An 18,847-nucleotide genomic window follows, 5' to 3' on the forward strand; every position below is an offset into this window, starting at 1 on the left:
GGTCTCACAATTGCATTCCCTCTCCTGGCTACCTGAAATCCCCATCTCTGTAATGAAATTCTGTGGAAGCTTGGATGCTGCACAGCACCAGGAACAGTTTCCACCTCCCAGCTGCCATATAAAGAGGCAGCAAAGGCCAATGGGACAGTTCATCCTCTGACAGTACATGCTTCTTCTGTTAAGCTGACTGGGCCATGGAGTTGCTCCAGGAGCACCATTCCAGTGCCCTCACACAGGTATGAGCAGCAATGCTACTGGAAATGTCTCAGGCCTCCAGGCTGGCCCCCAGCTGCTGCTTCAGATGACAGGAGGTCCTGCAAGTCCCACACGCTTTTTGCAGACAGCTCAGATACCAGAGGGCACTAGACACCTGTGTTTAGGTAGCTAAATCTTTCTCCTAGCAGGCCCTACAGGTCTAATTCTTAAAGAGCTTAAGATAGAGGGACTTATGTATTGTTTGTGCCAAGCTGTTCCGAGACAGGAAGAAATAAAGTGGAATTGGAACAGGACTAGTTTGAAAGCTATAACTCTGGCAAATCCAGCAAGTGACAACCATTTCTAATCAAAAGGCATCCTTCTGTCTTCTTGAGAAGACAACTCCCTAGCTGGTCTCCATTTACCATTAAACTCTGCTGAAAATGCATGCTCCATCATACTTCTGTACATGATATCTGGAAAGACTCAGAGATTCCTTTTCCATTTTGTCATTTTAGGTTGTACCCTTCAGAGTGGATCAACAAAATTGTTCTGTAGTAGGACACTACAGTGCCCTGCCATCTTTTGTTTTCTCTCGTAGATTATGGAAGGCTGGCTCCAAGCACAGTCACGTGCCCTCTGTATTGTGTGGGATCTGTACAGTCCATCAGTGCCTTTGCAGCATCTTAAATGGCCCACAGCCACCCTACAGCCTGAGGATTTGTCTGCATATATGCCCCTAAGACCAATTTTTATGCTCTCATGAAGCCAAAATAAATCAAACAATACGGATCGGTAGAGGATTCTGGCATAACTGTAATCCTAGAATTATCTTGTCCTAGCTCTGTGAATCATTAGGGTATACTCACTGTCTTTTGTCTCTTTATCTCGACAACTAAGAGCACCAATCCCATTCCTTTATTATCCAACCAGCATATTTTTATGCCTTGAGATTTCAGATTTGTCTTGTCAGGGTTTAGGCTGTCCATGGTACATTCCAGTGAGTATTCCTGGAAGTGTTAAAGGCCAGGTTGGATGGCTCTTTGAACAACCTGGTCTAGTGGAAAGTATCCCCGCACATGGCAGAGGAACTGAAACTAGATGATCTTTATGGCCCCTTCCAATCCAAACCATTCTAGGATTCTATGAACTGTAGGTGTAGACAATCTGCTAACACAAATGCCATCAGCACCCTTCATTCCCAGACATCTGTAATTATTTCTTCATGATGCTTCTAGACATTCCTTCTCCATTCATGTCAGTGTGTCTTCCACTAATCTTTACAACTCCTGGCAGCATAAGAGAGTTGAAGAGCAATTGCTGATGTTCTTTGCAGTCATCACAAACAGAGGGTTTTATGCTGTCAGCTGAAGTGTCTGTATGCACCCAGAGCTCTTGGAAGTCTCAGTGCTAGAGCCAGGGAAGACTGCAATGCCCCATGGCTCAGAAAAGTGCTTGCAAAAGACACATCCTGCCTGTCCAGAGAGGGCATGTAGAGCAGGCTGCTTTGGAGACCAGGACCTTGTGTGGAACACCCTTAGGCAAAGGCCTATCTTCAACAGCTCAGCCAAAATTACAACAGCAGCGGCACAGCTTCTTCCTCTGGTGGCAACCTAGACTGAAATGTTGCCTACTGAAAAGAAACAGTAGAGGGTTTATGGGAGACAGCAGCTGAGGAGACAAGGCAGCTGGTTTCCATTTCTAGCACTTTCCTTAGTCATTGCATAAACTTGAACAGCAATTTAATTCTATGCCTGGATTTCCTCTTTAGAACAGGACTAGTAACTTCCCTGTAAACCACAGTCAGTGTCAAAAAGCCACTACACTTGTCTAGTTCCTTAAAGCAACCACAGGGCTCAGCACACACTTTGGGAGGTTGTATGTCTGACAGTGAGGAACTGCTTAACTATGGTAAGATGCCATGGTCAGGAACACAGGAAACAGAGGAAAAAGGAGGTAAAACAAAAGGAAAGCTGTATCCCAGACATACAGAGCACAGCTGGTGCAGGACAGAGTGGAAAGCTTGACCAGAAGAGCAAAAGTGGGACAGAAAGCAGACATTTGTACTTCAAGGTGTGTATGTTACAGACTTTGTCCTGCCAAAAAAACCGTAAGTGAACAGAGCAGTTGTTGTCTGACAGGTTGAAAGTTAAGTCTGGATAGAGGAACAGAGGTCAGCTAGAGTGCATGAAGACAATTCAGTCCATTCTACACATGCTCCAAAACTCAAAGATTAGGGGTGGGGGAAGCACTTTAAAGATTACAATTGCTTATATGGCTCTAGAGCACAAGGAGCTGACTGAACTGCAGGATGTGCTCAAGGAGATTTTGCACAATTAAAAAAATATTCTGCAGATGACAGAAGAGGAGGAACAGATGGAAAGCTCCCCACAGCAATGGCCATGTGGCTGCAGCCACCAGCTCAGTTGTTAAGATGTGAAGACATTTCATATCCAGTATGAACACAGTGGGATAATCTTCCTTTATACCCAGCAGCACACAGCCAAGATCCACGCTCTTAATCTCTTGGACACAAAAGCTGATGTTTCCACCTGAGAGCATTTTGTTCACTACCACAGCTACCAAGAGGGTGTGTGTTCTCTCCAGTCAGAAAAGCAGCTCTTGAGCATGACTACCTTGGTTGAAGACAGAAGTCTCATCCAGTATGACACATCTGCTACAACGCCTACGGAAATCTTTCACGCCAAGCACAGAGGAGTTCGTTCACTCTCTGCCAAACCATGTCACTAAAAAACAAAAACTCCCGTGTCTATGTCAGTCAGTACCCACCAAGGTAAGGCAGGTCTCTTGGCAGGAGGACAGCATGGCAGCATTTCTTTTTTCTGCCTGAAAGGGAGGTAAATCATGGGCTTTTACAATGATTATGTTTTCATAGTGAAAGAGCACTGTCTGGAGATCATTCATTTTGGAAGCCTTGATCCAGCACTTGCAGGGATATCACCATCTCCCAGACTAGAGTGGAAGAAAAGTTCCTCCTGCTATGTTGAAATCATATGTAGACCTAGTACCCTCTTCATCTTCTCAATCCCTCAAATAGAAAATTTTAAAATTTTTTTAAGTTTTAAAATGTTATTTTCCTCTTTCAAGGCCAACACAAAGTTTTCCATGCTTGAAGACTAATGAAAATCTATCAGAAAAAAAAGGCATTTGAACTGGTTTACTTGCAGGATCTAGTAAAATACCACACTACCTCCTCCACACGATGCTACACTTACCAGTGCAGCTCTAGTGTGGAAACAAATACCAATCAGACAAATACCCATCACACATCTAATTTGTCATTTAGTTTCAAAATGACCCTGCCCATCCCATGATTTTTAATCTCTAACGGTGGCAGCACCTCCAGTGATGTGCATGTGACAGCATGCTTGAATGAAAGCACCATTAAACCATGAGAACTTGCCACAAGCTGTTTGCCATGACATGTGAAGGAAGCCAACAGAGTCTCCATTTACCTATACGGTCTTCCCTACTGTTGGTGTCTGCTGAATGGCTGTGGCAGCATTCAGGAACCCCTGCACTGCACTCCTCAAGGCAGCAGTCCCTGATCTGATAAGGTTTCTGTAAGACCTGTGCATAACAGCAGGGCCAGCAGTGCAGACAGGATTGCAGCAGAGATTACAGCTGCTTCCAGACATGGCTTGCTAAAAAATCAGTACGGGCAGGGTCAGAGAAGGTCTATTTCATGTATGCTAAACAAGCAAGAACAAGGAGTGAACCAGAAAATTTCAGAGAAGCCAGCCCCCGAACCCAACAAATGTAAGTTTTTGAGAAGGGTCCAAAGAAGAAACATGCCCATGTGACTCTGAAAGGCAAAAACAAAAGCATCAGCATAGCTGAAGAAAATGGCTCCCAGAGATCTGCAGCACACCAACAAATATGCTTTGCAGGCACCACACGATTCCCTCTGATGCAGGAAGCCTGATTTCTGTTCCAGCTGTGCCCCTCCCAGGCTTCACAGCTCAAATAAATACTCCTTATCTTCAAGTCTGCCTGTTTACTGAAGTTTGCTGAGAGTGGTGTGACCCAGATTGTGCTTAAATACAGCCAAGCTCAGCACAGTAGCAGTCAGTCACCCTCTGCACACGGTGCTTGGCATCCTAAAGAGTTTGTTGTCAAAGTTCAGCTGTATCAAATGCTCAGACTATATGGACAGTTAATATCTGGCCTAGACTGCCTAGGTCAACTAGTAAAATGTCACTTCTCCCTTTTTAGTCCTCTGTCATCTCAGTTCCTATATGCATGAATAGAAATTAATCACAAACAGGAGTGTTTTCAAGTGAGCAAAGGAGGGCACACTGAGTCTCACAGCTGGCTGCTACACCTGCCTCTAAATTGCATATAAAATGCTTTCATCCTGCACAGAGCCTAAGTATCCAACTTGCTAATTTACCAATTCAAGCTAGGAATTAATATGAAATAAATTTTGCTCAGCATGGGACTCTCTGGGAAGGTGTGTCATGCTCTGCAGCCCAGGTGCTGCATGCCACCCCAAACCTGAACACAACCACAATGAAGCAATTCCTGCTTATTGAGACATCTCTGGCTCATAGGATCCATCTGGCTACATGTGCTCTTTAAAAATTAACATTGCTGAAACAGGGCAAATAAACAAAGGAGGTCAGAATCACCTGCAAGTACTTTACCAATGCAAGACCACTACTACCATTCACTTTAAACAGCAAAACGTCATAATTAGCACTAATTTAGCCAGGAAAGTAGGCAAAAATTCCACTATGATATATCTGCAAGCAGCACCACAAGATTTACAATTAAGATGTGCAGTCCTGACCACACCAAGTTAAGATCACATGAGCAGGAGAACATGGTGCTACCCCATGGGCACTCCTGAACTGAGTAGCCACAGAGGAGACAGATGCCTGACCCATGGAATCACATCCCTAATCAGAACACACCCAGAGACCACCTGTGCCATAAAGAGGCATTCAAGGCTCTTGCCATTCACTGGAAAAATACTTTTTTCCATATGGGGCCACTTTAGTGCAAAACAGTCACACTCCTTTAGTTTAAAGAGCACGCCTCTTAAGCTGCTTCAGGTTTTTCTCCCACACCACCAAGTCTTCCAATTTAAAAAGGGCAAAAGCCAGTCAGCATTGGAGGCTGTAAATCTGAAAGGACTGAACTATAAGGAACCCAAGAGAGAAGCAACTGCTCAACTTCCAAAGCCTTGTCAGCATCCATCCTTGCAGATCAGCACCCCGTTTTCTGCTGGAGGAAGGTGCTCTGGAATGAAGTGTTAGCCTGCTCCCAACCATGGCTCCTCAGCTAAGGCCACAGCTCGGTGCAAGGCAGAGCAGAAGCATGCACGGACCACACCCAGCTGCCTCATGGATCTCCACCTGGGGAATGCTCATGGTGAGATGTCACTGCCACCCCACGGGGCTGCCAAACATGAAGTCCTTGAGAAGAGGCCAGAATGGTCTTGGCTGCAGCAGAATGATGTTCTATACATCTAGCCCATCTCAAAAGCCTGCAGTCAGTGACTGGGTCTCCTCTACCCTCCACACATAAGACTTCCAATTTCTTTCATAGGGCCTGTCAGTTGTTATCAGAAAGAGCATACACAGATCTTACCTGGCACAAACTTCTCTCCAGAAGATAAAAACTTTCATTAGTGGAAGAAAAAGGGAAAAGAAGGAATTAAAAACAGCCATGGGAAGGGTGAGAGGGTGAGAGAGATGAGTGAAAAAACACTACTTTTTCAAAGAGCAGTCAAAGCCTGCAGTGAAATGCCAAGAGCTCTCCAAGGCCATGAGAATGTAAGGTGAACTGAGGTTTTTACTTATTTCCACAGAACAGCCCCCTCCTCACTGCAATGTTAATTTCCAACAAAATATGGAAGTAAATACTTTGTTAGACCAAACTATTAAATTATCTTGCTATCAGACAAGCTCAGGCAAAAGCAGTTTCTGTGGACAGCTGAGCTGCTGTGAGTAGCCCCTGTAGCCACACCTCCAACAAGGAGCTAATGGGAAGCTCCGAACTGTTGTAACCTCTCTTTCCCATTTGCTCAGGCATTTGCTCACTGGGACAGAGAGGTTACTGCTCTTTAACCTGAGAAACCTTTTCTCCTAACATAACCCCAAGCTTCTGTGAAGCCCTCTCACATTCATATAAATATATATTAAGAAATCTACTTGAAAGCACTCATGTTGAAATTAGTCTGCAATCCCTTTGTTTAAAGTTGCTACTGTTCCACAAACACTGTCTGCAGTAGTAGTAGAATTACTCAAGTACAGCTCCTGAAATGTGAAATAAAAAGCAACAACAGAATAAAGCCTCTAACTTGAACAAGGCAATCAACATCTGAATGCTTTTTTTTCTGCATAGAAAATAAATCAGATTGCTTTTTACATAGTTGTCAATTATTCTTTCCAGCATGGGAAGATTCCTTTTAATAAATTAAAATATTATTTACAGCAGATGCTCTCAGCAAGCTTCTTTGGATGAACAAATGACATCAACCTGAAAAAACACTGTTTGGCTGAGTATGAGCATCACTAGTAAAATCACCAAACCATTTTTTTCCTTAAGTGCCTCCTTCCCTGTGAAGTATCCAAGGAAATTTATTTCATTACTGAGTGTTGTGAACTAGTCACGTGAATGGGATTTAAGCCATTCAGCCATGGCAATGTTGCTGGTTCACTAGAGAAGACAAATCATGAGCCGAGCTGATGCCAAGACCCCCAAGACTATTGAAATCATCTCATGCTTTACAGACCAAATTCAGTACCTGACATGTTTAAAAATATGTAATTATTTTAATAAATTTTTTACATTTCAAACAAATCAGCAAACATTGTTAAATTCACTTCATCTCAAAATCACAAAATAAAATATTCTGTGAAAATACTTACACCTTACAGTTTTACATTAATCCACTAAAGATAAAATATCTGGAATGATTCTACTGATTTCTGCAGCTCACTGAAAGAAAACGTCCCAACCTACTCAAGCAGTAAACAGAAAACAGTTATGATTTAACCCTTATCTCAAAATATCTTTTTGAAGTTACTTAGCAAAAATAAACAACTCTCTACTTAAAATAAATGATGCACAATTACGTCAGCTCTTAAGCAACCTGTAGTATAATCTGTAAAAAAAAAAAAAAAAAGTTTCTCATTTGACTGTGAGCCTGGTTCCAGACCTGTAAATAAAGACTAGTGATAAAGTCTCTGGCTGCCACCATGCCCAGGAGAGATCTGCTAAACTAGATTCAATTTTACCAAAGAAACTTGTACAACAGTAACTCAGACACAAAGAAAGCACGCATATAAGAATTTGTACAAAATAGGGGCTGACAGAGAGATTTGTATTTTACCTTGTGAAAATCCATCAAGTAGGGCTACAAAAGGAAGAACAACTGTAAAGTTTAACAAAGTTCTCTAGAAGAGAACAACTACTTGCTTTCAGGAAAAAAAAAACCCAATACAATAAAAAAACTTTCAGGGAAAAAAAAAACCAATACCAAAAAACATAACTGTGAAGCAGTTATGACTGTCCAAACCTGTGACTCGAGAAAGAAATCATATGAAGCAATTGAGAAGTGACTAATACTTCTTCCTCCTGCATGAATTTAAAATGGAAGTTTTCACATTTCAGTTGATGCAGTTTAAAAGTCAGAAGAGTGAAGCAGAGCTGGGAGGAGTTTGATTAGTCAAACAGTGTCCTTAGCAAAGTTTATTAAGTGGTTAATTTGTGTCCTGAATGTAGGTGGTAAAAAAGGGTGTATTGTAATATAGGGATAGCAAATTTCTTCTTTTTTTTTTTTTTCAAAATAAGAGCAACCAAAATACATTATTCCACTTTTCAGAACAACCCATTCTAATGCAAAGTTGATTAATGGTGTACTTTGTAACAGCTCATGGAGACAAAGCAAATTTGGCCTCTCTTGAATATCATCTTATCTGAGGCCTGGAGAATAAGCAGAAGTTGCTAGTCATTAACTGTAGTCTTTAATAAAATTATATTAATCTTCCAATGCTAGATTTTGTAATAAAGGCATACCTTCATGGTGGCAGAAACACAAGTAGATACCAAAAATAGCTGAACACGTCTTTAGCCATGAATGAGAAGCTTCTTGTTTAATTTTATGTAATAATAACAGAGCATGAAATTTTGAAACTTGGCATGTTTTTAACTTACTTTTACTTCACTCATTTTTAAGAGCACATGGCTGATGGTGTCTAAAAACAACATTAAATGAAGGACAGCCATGCAGGAATAGGAGATGGGATCCTTAAAGTGAAAATCTAAAAAACCTTCTCTTTTGAAACAGAGGTTAGAAAAATACAATCATACTACATTAATGAAATTTTTATTCAAAACCCAGCTCTTCCATTTGATGGGGAATCAGACAAACACATCCTTTAAAGAAGAACCCCAAACAACAGAGTACTCCTCTACTGCTTTAGAACTGATCAATGCACACCCATTTCTCCTAGACTTTGTAAAAAACCAAATAAGTGGTAGGAGCCCTTAGCAGAGTACCTTATCAGGAAGGGCCAGCCCAACCACTGCTCTTTCAGTTCTTCCAGGAATGGCTTATTTGTGTGCAATGAATAAGCAGATGCTAGATATCATTGGAGTACATCACAGTGAACAAATACTGCCCACAGGCTGGGGTGGAACAGCAGCACATAGGCCCAATCCCTCTTAGAAGGTGTTCAAATTATATGTTCTTAAAAGCTTAACACTTCGTCTGGATTCCAGATAACCACCTCACTGCTAGCAAAGTTGGAAACAACAACGGAAATCATCAGTACAAAAAGAAATTGTTGTAATAGCTTCAAAGAACAAACAGCTTCCATGCTCTTCTTTATTTCAACAGAGATGATTAGTTAAGGTGCTTTAGGATTCTGCATGGCAGACAAGCTGGCAGAGGTGGCCATTTAATAAGCTCTGGAGTCTTTAGAGGGTGTCTGGGGGCAGCTCCCGGGGCGGAGCCCTGAGCTGCTAGTTTCTGTAGCGGGGCATCTGTGGAGCAGGGGCTCCCTCTAAGGGGACTGAGGAGGAGACTGTCATCAGCTGTCCACCGTGAATTCTCTCGTTCACCCGCAGGTCACAGCCATCCTGCAGCATCCTTATAGCTATCCTTGCAATGTTTTTGGAGTCATCAAGTCCACTGTGAGGTCTCCCATCATAATTCATGCCCAGATTTTCAAGCATGATTGTCAGTTTGGTCTGGTTCCTAGGAACCTGATGGAGAAAGTGAGTAACATTCAAGGATTAGGTTTGGTACCAAGTCTTTTTAATCTAACACAATGCACTAGAAACACATGCAGATTTTAAGCCTACTAAAGTCACATATGACTTTCATGTTGCCTTCTGTCAGATCACTAACTATTTAACTTCAAAGCACCTTGGTGAGACAGACACTCATTTTTACAGAGGAGAAATAGTCAACAGGAGTTTGTCTAGACCTGGGATCCTGTCAAGAGCCTCTGACCAGCACCAGCTCAAGATACACTTGTGCTGGCAAGGGTGGAAGCCGTGACCTAGCTAAGTTTAACCATCTTTATAAAAAACAAAAAACAGTGGCATTGCAGAGGGAATCTGAGTTTGGTTTTCCTTTTAAATTCTAAGTGATTAAAGAAGCACCAAGCTCCTGATTCTCACTGACATCAAGCTCCTGAATGCCTTCAACCTTCACAGGACCTGATCAGCAACACCTACAGCAACCCTGTAAGATTTGTTCAGCACAAAGCAAAGCTCTTCCCTTATTAAATGTTAATCTTTCTTTTATCTAGAGGTTACATTTAGTATGATAAAGCCCTTCAAAAGAAGACCATTAGCTAGGCTGAAATCCCTTTCCAAAAAAGTATTTTAGAGTAGGCTGATTGGGAATTTGCTAGAATCTCCAAAAACTCATTTTATGGTACTGACAGAAAGCAGCAATAAGATCTAGCACTGAACTTAGTATTACTTTTCTCTTGACAATTTGATTCCACTGTAGATACATCCTAATCTTCCCTGCCTCCATTACATTGTCTAAAGTCAAGTTTCCATGAGGGTACTCGTACAAATTAGTTTTGTAGTGTATTGCATGAAAACAGGAAAAAATAATTGAAAAATCAAGACAGTCTTTTCAACTGAACTACTTGATCTAAGAGGACCAGTATAACATTTTTAGACAATCCTTCAATGAGCACAACCCAATTCTTAAAAACAAGATTAAAATCAAAATGCAGTAACTATATGATCTGCAATTAGTGGAGTGAGAGCTGCACATGAAACACATTTGAAAATCAGGCACCAGGCAACTAGTGTTACAATTTATACTACACAAGTAGAGATGACAAGCACAACAGAGCATTCTAGACTTTTAAACCAAAATTTCCTGTAAGAGAAACAGCAATTTGTACAAACCTTGTAGAAGTTCCCATATGATTTGCGAATATTGATCCACTTTTTGGCAAAAGAAGGGTATTTGATGCGGCTAATACGGCACTGGGTGTTCAAAAATTTACTCATATCCCAAGATCTTATGAAGTCAAAAGAGGAAAACATTAGTCATATATAATCCTGTGTTCTACATATTGCACAGCTGTAGAACTAAGTTGTCTTGTCTCTGGTGAACAGTAGAATGAAAACAGTTTAGGAAAAGCTTGTTTGTTATAGTCCCAATAAAGAATTTTTTAATATTAATTTGTTAATCATGGGGAAAAAATAATGACAGAAGCAAGACTTTCACCAGGATGGTTTCAGGTCCACAACAGTTAGGACAAAAAATAGCACACCAACGACTCCACCTACCACATGAACACTGAAAACTGCCACTAAATTAGATGCTTACACAGCCCTCAGGGAAGCAAGCAACACGTTAAATCTTCCTGATTATTTGGGTATGCATTTATCTCTCTACTTCAGGTAGGTGATTGAAACTAGACTGCACCTAGTTTTATGAGAAACCAGGTATCTATGAAAATGTGAAATCATAATCCTATTTATTTAGCAGCCTACCTTCCTGAAGGGAAACACCCCTACAAGTTTGTAAGCTGCAAGCTAAAGTACAGTTTTTTTCCCCTATCTCTTCTAGCTGTCTATACAATCTCACCTACAGAGATTGCATATACACCTATACAACAGAGATTTCAATGCACCTATTTTCCTTAAAGAATTTCACTGAGGGGATTTCTCAGAGACATTTAGGCCCAGTAATATAACCAGTCTTGGATCAGCTTTGCTTTTCATTTTTTAATTCACTGTTGCTTCCAAAGATAGCAATGTAATTATAGGTTAAAAATTAAAAATTGCAGAGTGTTGTTTTCAGGTATTATGCACTGGATATAAATGGAGAATTACAGCAACAACAAAGTATAAAGTCTTCAGCATCACTCTGTTGCATACAGACCACTAGGAAAGAAACGGCGCCATCTGATGGATTTAAGCTTCATTTTGAATTGTTCAGGTCAGCTTTACCCATTTTACCAAAAACTTCAAATAAAATAAAACCAGCGAAATGGCAGTGTCCTGATTCATCTTTAGCAATGCACTCAAAAATATTAAACGTGATTTTGCAGTTTTAGATTGGGCTGAAGGCTGCATAAGGACATACCCATCAGTCAACATGGAATAGCTGTACTTTGTTCCCAGTTCTCGTTGTCTCATCCACTCTATAACATTCTGCAGAACTTGAGGAAAAATATCAGCTTTATCAACAATGTCCTAAGGGAACAAAAAAAAAAAAAAACCAACAAAGCAAGGAACATTTTTTCAGAAAAAATCCCTCAGCTTTAAGTGTATAAACTGTATCGGTATATGGGCAATTAAAAACTTGGCTTCATCAAAATCTTTATAAAATCAGATTTCACGTTAACAGATGACTGGACAGGGTTTTTTAAACTGAAAAAATAGCACCACAAAAGCACTGCTACAAGAGCCAGCCTCCTAATAGCTTCTGTAAAGGTAACAAGGTTAGTCCATAGTTGAACCTGGATTAAAACCTTTGAGGTTGTTTCCCAGGCTCCTGCTTAAGTCACTTATCACAAGGCATTGCCATCCTAAGACTCTAAACTCTTCAGAACAAAAATATTAGGGGAGGAACTGATGCAATTCAAAAGGTGCTCTGCCCTACTAAAGATTACCTTTCTCCACATGAATTAAAAAGAGAATACTTTTTCCCACAAAATTACCAATTTAGTGAAATCAGCTCTGTGATAACTGGGAGAGTGAAAAAACAAGGATTAAGAGAATAGGCCTTGCAGAAAAATAACCATGAAATACTACCATTAAAGGTTACCAGTCTGAAAACATCAACAACACACCCCTTTTTTTTCAATTTCTTCCTGAAGAAATAAAAGTGCAAATTACCTGGGTTATTCCTGTCAGACTGATGCAGAAGTCTGAAAGCTTGGGATTAATCTCGGGCTTCACGTATTGCTGAAAGGTATCCTCCTGTAACAGGAGAATCAATCACCCAGCTGCAGCACACTATTCAGCCTGCAAGGCAACTTCTCTGTGTCGCCTGCAGCCCAAGGGCAACAGCAGCTACTTGTCCTGCTACAGGCAAAAGGGAGTGTGCACCTCCTGAGCCAGGAGGAGCCTCCTGACAGGCCATCATCAGATTCCTAACAGCACAGATAGCCTTCCAACCAGAACATGGCCTTCCTCTCAGCCAGTAGGCACCAAAGAGTGGGAATGTGGATTTAAGAGGTAAAAAGCACAGACTGCAAAAAAAACAGAGGATCTGGGAAAAGAAGAGTGAAAGTAAGGAAAAAAATAAGTGAGAGGCATGAGCAAAGTCTTATATTTTTTAGGTGGTATGTCTAAAGGTTCACCTGCAATTCAAGGAAAGTAACCAGCTGCACACCTCAGAAGCTTCAGGCAAGTCCTAAACCTCTGGATGCCAGCCAGGCAGAGACAAACAAAATCTCAGTCTGGGAAACTGAGCAACACAAGAGTGAAGACTGAAGGAAAGTTTCATGGAAAAAATAAAGCCCCAAATCCCTGCTGTTATACAAAACCGTTTGGACAGGCAAAAAAAAAAAAAAACCACTCGAAGAGCAATAAAAACAATCCTGATAATCTGCACAATCCTTTTTCTTCTGTTAAGTCATACATGCAGCTATACTTTATTGTAGCATTGCAATGATTACTGGAAATCCTCTTCCCATTAAGAGTTCTTCATAAATGAACCATTAGTCAGAGGTGTCTGCACATCCTGTTTCACTTGGGTCACTCAATTTCAGTTAAGCAGCAGTTAGTTTATCCTAAAAGAAAGCTGGACTGGAACAGAGCACTTGAGGCTACAGGTTACACAGCTGTTGGTCTGTTTGGTACAATTTGGAAACAGCTGAGCCTGACAAACAGTGGAGTTCACTCAATCTCACTTTCTAGATCTCTACATTAGTGTCTTCTAGATCACCTCATACAGGACCACAGAAATTGATCATTTTTGATTATGATGAATGCCTTGAGTCCTAGAAATAGATTTTTGGGCCTTAAAGCAGGGAAAGAAAGGACAGATGGGAACAATACATGAGAAACTCCTATCAATAGAGGGGGTCGACAGCAAAAGAATGATCTACTTCGATGATTTGGAAAATGCTTTCAGAAGAGAAAGTTTTGTTTGTACCTAAGAGGCACAGAGGATAAACCCTTATGAAAAAAAAGTATGCTATTTTTAATGAAGTTCAACATCTACTTAAAGACTAATCTGAACTTTCTGATGTAAACAAGTTACTTCAAAGACCAACACAGCCATCAGATCACTTACTATTTCCAGGGTACGTGTATTTACTAGGACAACAGGAAATTCAATTATTTCATGTACAAATTCAGGTGGATTTCCTTCTTCACATGTTGCTTCAAAGTCAACGACACAGATGTAGTCATAGCAGCTCTCTCCACTAATGTGTTCCTTCTGCATCAGCTTCTGTTTCTTATAATAGTTTTTCAATCTCTTTTTCAGTACATCTTTCACTCCTCTAAAGAAATAGGGAAAGTGACAAAGATCACACTCTTGTTTAATTATTTCCTTGTTGTAAAACTGAAGCTATATTTAACATTTGAAAGCTCAACACTTATTACCCTCATTTTGAACACCAGCACATGTGAAGCCTGAATTCCAGTTTATCATCGAGGAGAGTTAGCCCCATTATCTACATTACATTAAACCCATTTTCTGGGATGACGCAGAGGCTGTGATACCCCCCACAATGCAATACCAGAGACAGACTGAGAAGCATGGCACAGAGACACTCTGCAGTCACCTCTGCTTTAGCAAGACTCAGTATCCAAAGCCCTTCCAAAGCTCAAGTCTTTGTAGATTACTCCTGGTTGACCTGTGGCCCTGGAGGAAATACTGCTACACCCATATTCCCCTGTGCCCTCTATCTGAAGTGATTCATGCCCCAGGCCTTTCTGCATCAGTGGCATAAACAACACAGAATCCATCTTAAATATCCACATTTTACATCTTTCTCAATTTAAATTTAAAGTTGAGCTTGAATAACTCAATTAAAATAAAGTATTTGAGATTTTAGTTGTCAGAAAAACCTCCTGGTCAAGATCCTGCTTTTCAGGAGGTTTGTGGCTATAAATAAATTCACATGGGAAGCAATTGAAATTACTTACTGTGTCCTTTTAATATAAACATTTTAATATGAGTGCATATGCCAGAACTGCCATGTACAAAACCAGAGCTGAATAAATGAGGATAATTTACCCTTCCAAAGAAGTTATTTTCAAAATTATTCATTGCAAATGAAATCACAGAAGCTGCAAGAGATATGTGTAGCAAATGGTATTATCAGAAAAGCAGCCCAGTGATCCACAAAGAAGAACTGAAACCAAACTGCTAAACACGCATTTGAGAACATCAGCTGCTTCTGCAGAGATAACTCTTCTTCATTCTGGTCTGTTGGTCTAGTTTAAGCCAATGACCAGTTCATTAAAAGTTGAGACAGTATGGGAGCTGATGAAGGGGGAAATTACCTTTCTTCACCAAACTTATAAAAAAAGTTGAAATTAGGAAATGATTGACTATCACAATAACCTCGAAGGAAAGGATGGTGTATGGTAATCTCCTCAATTCTTTACATTAGAACTGATGCACTATTTGTTTACAGGTAAGACATATTCTGACTTGACTTGCTTGAATATATTGAAAAAAGAAACCTAGCTTGGTAAAAGAAAAATTTTAAGCTTTCAGCATTTACAACTAAATTAAAAAAACTCATATAGAAAACTTATAACCTAAGAGAAGGCCACAAACACAACATATACGATTTGAATGCTGCTTTCAATTTTTAAATCAGAGCAACTGCTAAATAGCTATAGAAATCTAATGTGTTTTACCAGAAGTTTTCTCAAGAAACAATAAGATTTTCTCTTCATGAGGCATTAAATTAATTTATCAAACCAATTCGCCACCACTACTTCCTCATTCCTGCTGCCTATAGAATCTTTACAATATCTCAGTATCTTGCCTGGCCACAGAATTGTTAATCCTGCAGGTCATTTCCAGTACAGCAGGAGCTACACTATACTCCCTTGCCTCTGCCCCAGTGAAGACAAATACAGCTTATAATACATTCATTTTTTCACATTTTTCTAGCATATGTATTCAGAGTAGCAGACTCTCCATCTAAAGGTACTTCTCCTCTGCAGTGATTAAATCCTGAGCCCCATGAACAGAGTTTGCAGCAAGTATCAGATCCGTACAGGTACACTAAATAAAAATATGGATGTTCTGAAGCAAGTTGCTGTATGATGAAGGTCTGCAGCACCACCTGAGAACCACTGCAGTTCTTCTTTCCCCCTTGACCAAAAAGTGATGAGAAATACCTTACAGTAATGTATTCAAGCATTTCTTTGGGTTGCCAGTTGAGACAGCACACATTAAGCGGTGTGCATTAATCCTACAACAAAAACTGCAACAAGATCGAACATAAAACAGTGTTTGGTGCTGTGTTTGCTTTTCACTTTGTGCTGAATTTTTAAACTTTAAAATAATCATCCCTCATTATTCTACTGCTTTCAAAGATAAATCAAAATGTTTACAAATAACCTGGTTTCAAGCTTGAACTCTGCGAGTTTACTTCTGAGCTCTTCTCTGGTCATTCTGTTGATATAACCATTGGTTATAGCAATTTCTTTGTAAATCGGATCACTGAAGTCGTTTGAACTGGCAGCTGAGGTTTTGCCATTAGTTTCTTGATCACTGATCTTACAATGTTGTCTACCCTAGAAGAAAGAGAAATCAGGAAGTCATTTAAGAAGCTCAAAACTAGATGCTTGCATGCGAGCATTTCACAGCCCATTTTGGCACCAGAAAGCAGAAAAGCACCACACTTATGATCAAACTGAGCGAACCAGCTTATAGAATGGTAAGAGAATCAATACTGACGCCTGCTCTGAAACAATGTTTTCCTAAACAGCAACAGAATAAAGGGGCAGTGGTGCCCGTGTCCTGAGCCGTGTCGAAGGGCAGCTCTTGGAGACAAAACTTGAATACGCATCCTAATCTCAACAGAAAGAGTTCTCTGGTGCGAACGGGCAAAGCCTTCACGAGCAGCGAGATTTCTCCGGACTGAAATAACCCGAATCCACACCGACTGGGATACGCAGGCCGGTGCCCAACGCGTGCAAGAAAAACAAAGCAATTAACAAGAGGGAAAACTACGGGCACTTCCCGGCTCCCGACCGCTGCTCGCGGCCTTCGCGGGCCCGCGCAGAGCGCGGCCGCGGGCGGGCCGGGCCCGGGAGGGCGAGCGGCGGCAGCGCCGGGGCAGGGCGGGCCGGGGCAGGGCGGGCCGCGGCCTCGGGCCGCCCGCCCCGCGCACTCACCGGCGGGCGGGCTGCGGGAGCAGCCGCCGCCTCGTCCCGGGCGGCCTGCGGGCGGCTCTCTTCCCGCTCCTCCATGGCGGTGCCGGCGGGAAGCGCGGCGGGGACGGCGGCCCGTCGGGGGCGGGAGAGCGCGGAGCCCGCCCCTGGGCGGAGCAGCGGCCCCGGCCCGCCGCCGCGCTCGGGCGGCTCCGTGAGACCCGAGCGGGTGCGGCCGCGGCTCCCGGCGCTCCCGTCCGGCGCCGAGCGCTGCGCTGGGTGTGCCGGGCGTGCCCGGGCCGCCTCAGCCCCCGCTGTCTCGCCGGCCCTGCCCCTCTGCAGCAGCACCGCCGCCTCAGCCCCCAGGGGCTGTCCAGGGGTTCCCCCGGGGCGTGGGGTCACGGCAGCTCTCTGGAACCTCTCTCCGTTTCACGGGAAACACACACTGGGCAGACACCTCATTTATGCCTCCGTCCTCCTTCTCATGGCACTGATTTTGCACAGAGCACCCGAAACACGGATCTGGGACACCCGTGGCGTGCTGGGTGCCAGGTCACAGCCACCAGAAGGACGCAGTTGACCCCCAGCCCCTCCTTGCCACGGAATTTCCCGTGCCTGCTGTTCCCCATATCCCTTAATCCACAGTCAACAAGCAGGGTGAGGTGGGCGACATGAGACGTGTAAAGCTCTCTGGCTCTTCTTGGCCAGGAGGCAAAAGCAAAACAGTGAAATCTCTCTGTCCATCACAGGTCAGTTTATTTCCTGCTGGTGCTTCCCGTAGTCCTGAAATGCTGTCCAGCATCCCTCAGCGATGGAGGCCGATGTGTACCGGCACCCAACTAACGCAACCACACCTACCCCCACATATGCCAGTCACTTAGCAGCCTAGAACCTTCTCTCTGCCCTGCTGTGGCTGGGCCCCAGCACCCACCCTCAGTCGGACCTCCCGTCTCACTGTGGCACACCAGCATCTCCTTGCAGATGATGACATCCCCTCCCCTAGACCTGCTGTGTAGCATTTGTCATCATCGGGTGGGCGTACCACAGAGGTCTGTCTCCTCCACATTGAGTGATGACAGAAGTGAGATCACACACAAAGGCTTGGGGCTATACGTGCATGTCCTGCTTCCGGCTGCAATATTAGCTTTCTTGGAAGCTGCTGCAGTGCTGGTTTTTTTTTTGTTTGTTTTTTTTTTTTTTTTATTTAGTATGAGAATATTGTGGATAATACACTGATGATTTAGTTGTTGCTCAGTAGCATTCACTCTAAGTCAAAGCCTTTCAGTTTCTCGTGCTCTGCCAGTGAGAAGCTGCACAAGCTGGGAGGGAGCATGGCTAGGACAGCTGACCCGAAGTGGCCAAAGGGATATTCCATACCATGGAACATTTTGACCAGTATATAAATGGAGGGGAGGAGGAAGAGTTGATTGGGAGCTGCTGATGTTCATCCCCCATCACTGGGGGAGGGGCTGGCTGGACATCAGTCAGTGAGTGGTGAGCAATTGTACTGTGCATCACTCATCTTTTTTGGGTTTTATTCCTCTCTCTTTCATTGCAATTGCTATTATTAGTATTATTATATTTACTTTGCTTCTATTATTAAACTGATTTTAACCCATGGGTTTTACTTTTTTCCTATTTTCCTTCCTACCAGGAGGTGGTGGTGAGTGAGCAGCTGTGATGATGCTTAGCTGCCAGATGGGGTCAAACTGCAGCAGTGGGAAGGGATTTACTCCCATTTTTAATTCATCCTCCTGGTGCTGCCACAAATGCTCCTGTTGCCAAACAGAGGACCATCTGCCTTACTACTTTGCCTCCAAAACCTGCTCTGAACATGAGCAGG

The 18,847-nt window shown here is 42.4% G+C and overlaps 1 protein-coding gene across 1 annotated transcript; it reads right to left on the reverse strand.

The window, feature by feature from the left end:
- Positions 1-8,538: 8,538 nt before the first annotated feature.
- ERI1 (exoribonuclease 1) lies at positions 8,539-17,140 on the reverse strand. Its single transcript, XM_021532594.3, has 7 exons — positions 17,029-17,140; positions 16,250-16,425; positions 13,955-14,165; positions 12,550-12,633; positions 11,795-11,904; positions 10,606-10,720; positions 8,539-9,435 (listed from the first exon to the last, which is right to left on the reverse strand). Exons 1-7 carry the CDS (start codon positions 17,101-17,103, stop codon positions 9,193-9,195), a joined length of 1,014 nt encoding a protein of 337 aa, XP_021388269.1. The 5' UTR covers positions 17,104-17,140; the 3' UTR covers positions 8,539-9,192.
- Between the last annotated feature and the right edge of the window lie 1,707 nt (positions 17,141-18,847).

This window comes from Lonchura striata, chromosome 4 (genome assembly GCF_046129695.1).
Source record: "Lonchura striata isolate bLonStr1 chromosome 4, bLonStr1.mat, whole genome shotgun sequence".
In the NCBI taxonomy this organism is placed as follows: domain Eukaryota; kingdom Metazoa; phylum Chordata; class Aves; order Passeriformes; family Estrildidae; genus Lonchura; species Lonchura striata.

Coding starts and splice junctions, on each gene's coding strand:
- ERI1 (XM_021532594.3), bottom strand. CDS start 17,103: ATGGAGGAGCGGGAAGAGAGCCGCCCGCAGGCCGCCCGGGACGAGGCG. Junction 14,166..16,249: donor GAGTTCAAGCTTGAAACCAG/GTTATTTGTAAA, acceptor CTATTTCTTTAG/AGGAGTGAAAGATGTACTGA. Junction 11,905..12,549: donor GTCTGACAGGAATAACCCAG/GTAATTTGCACT, acceptor TTGTTCCCTTAG/GACATTGTTGATAAAGCTGA.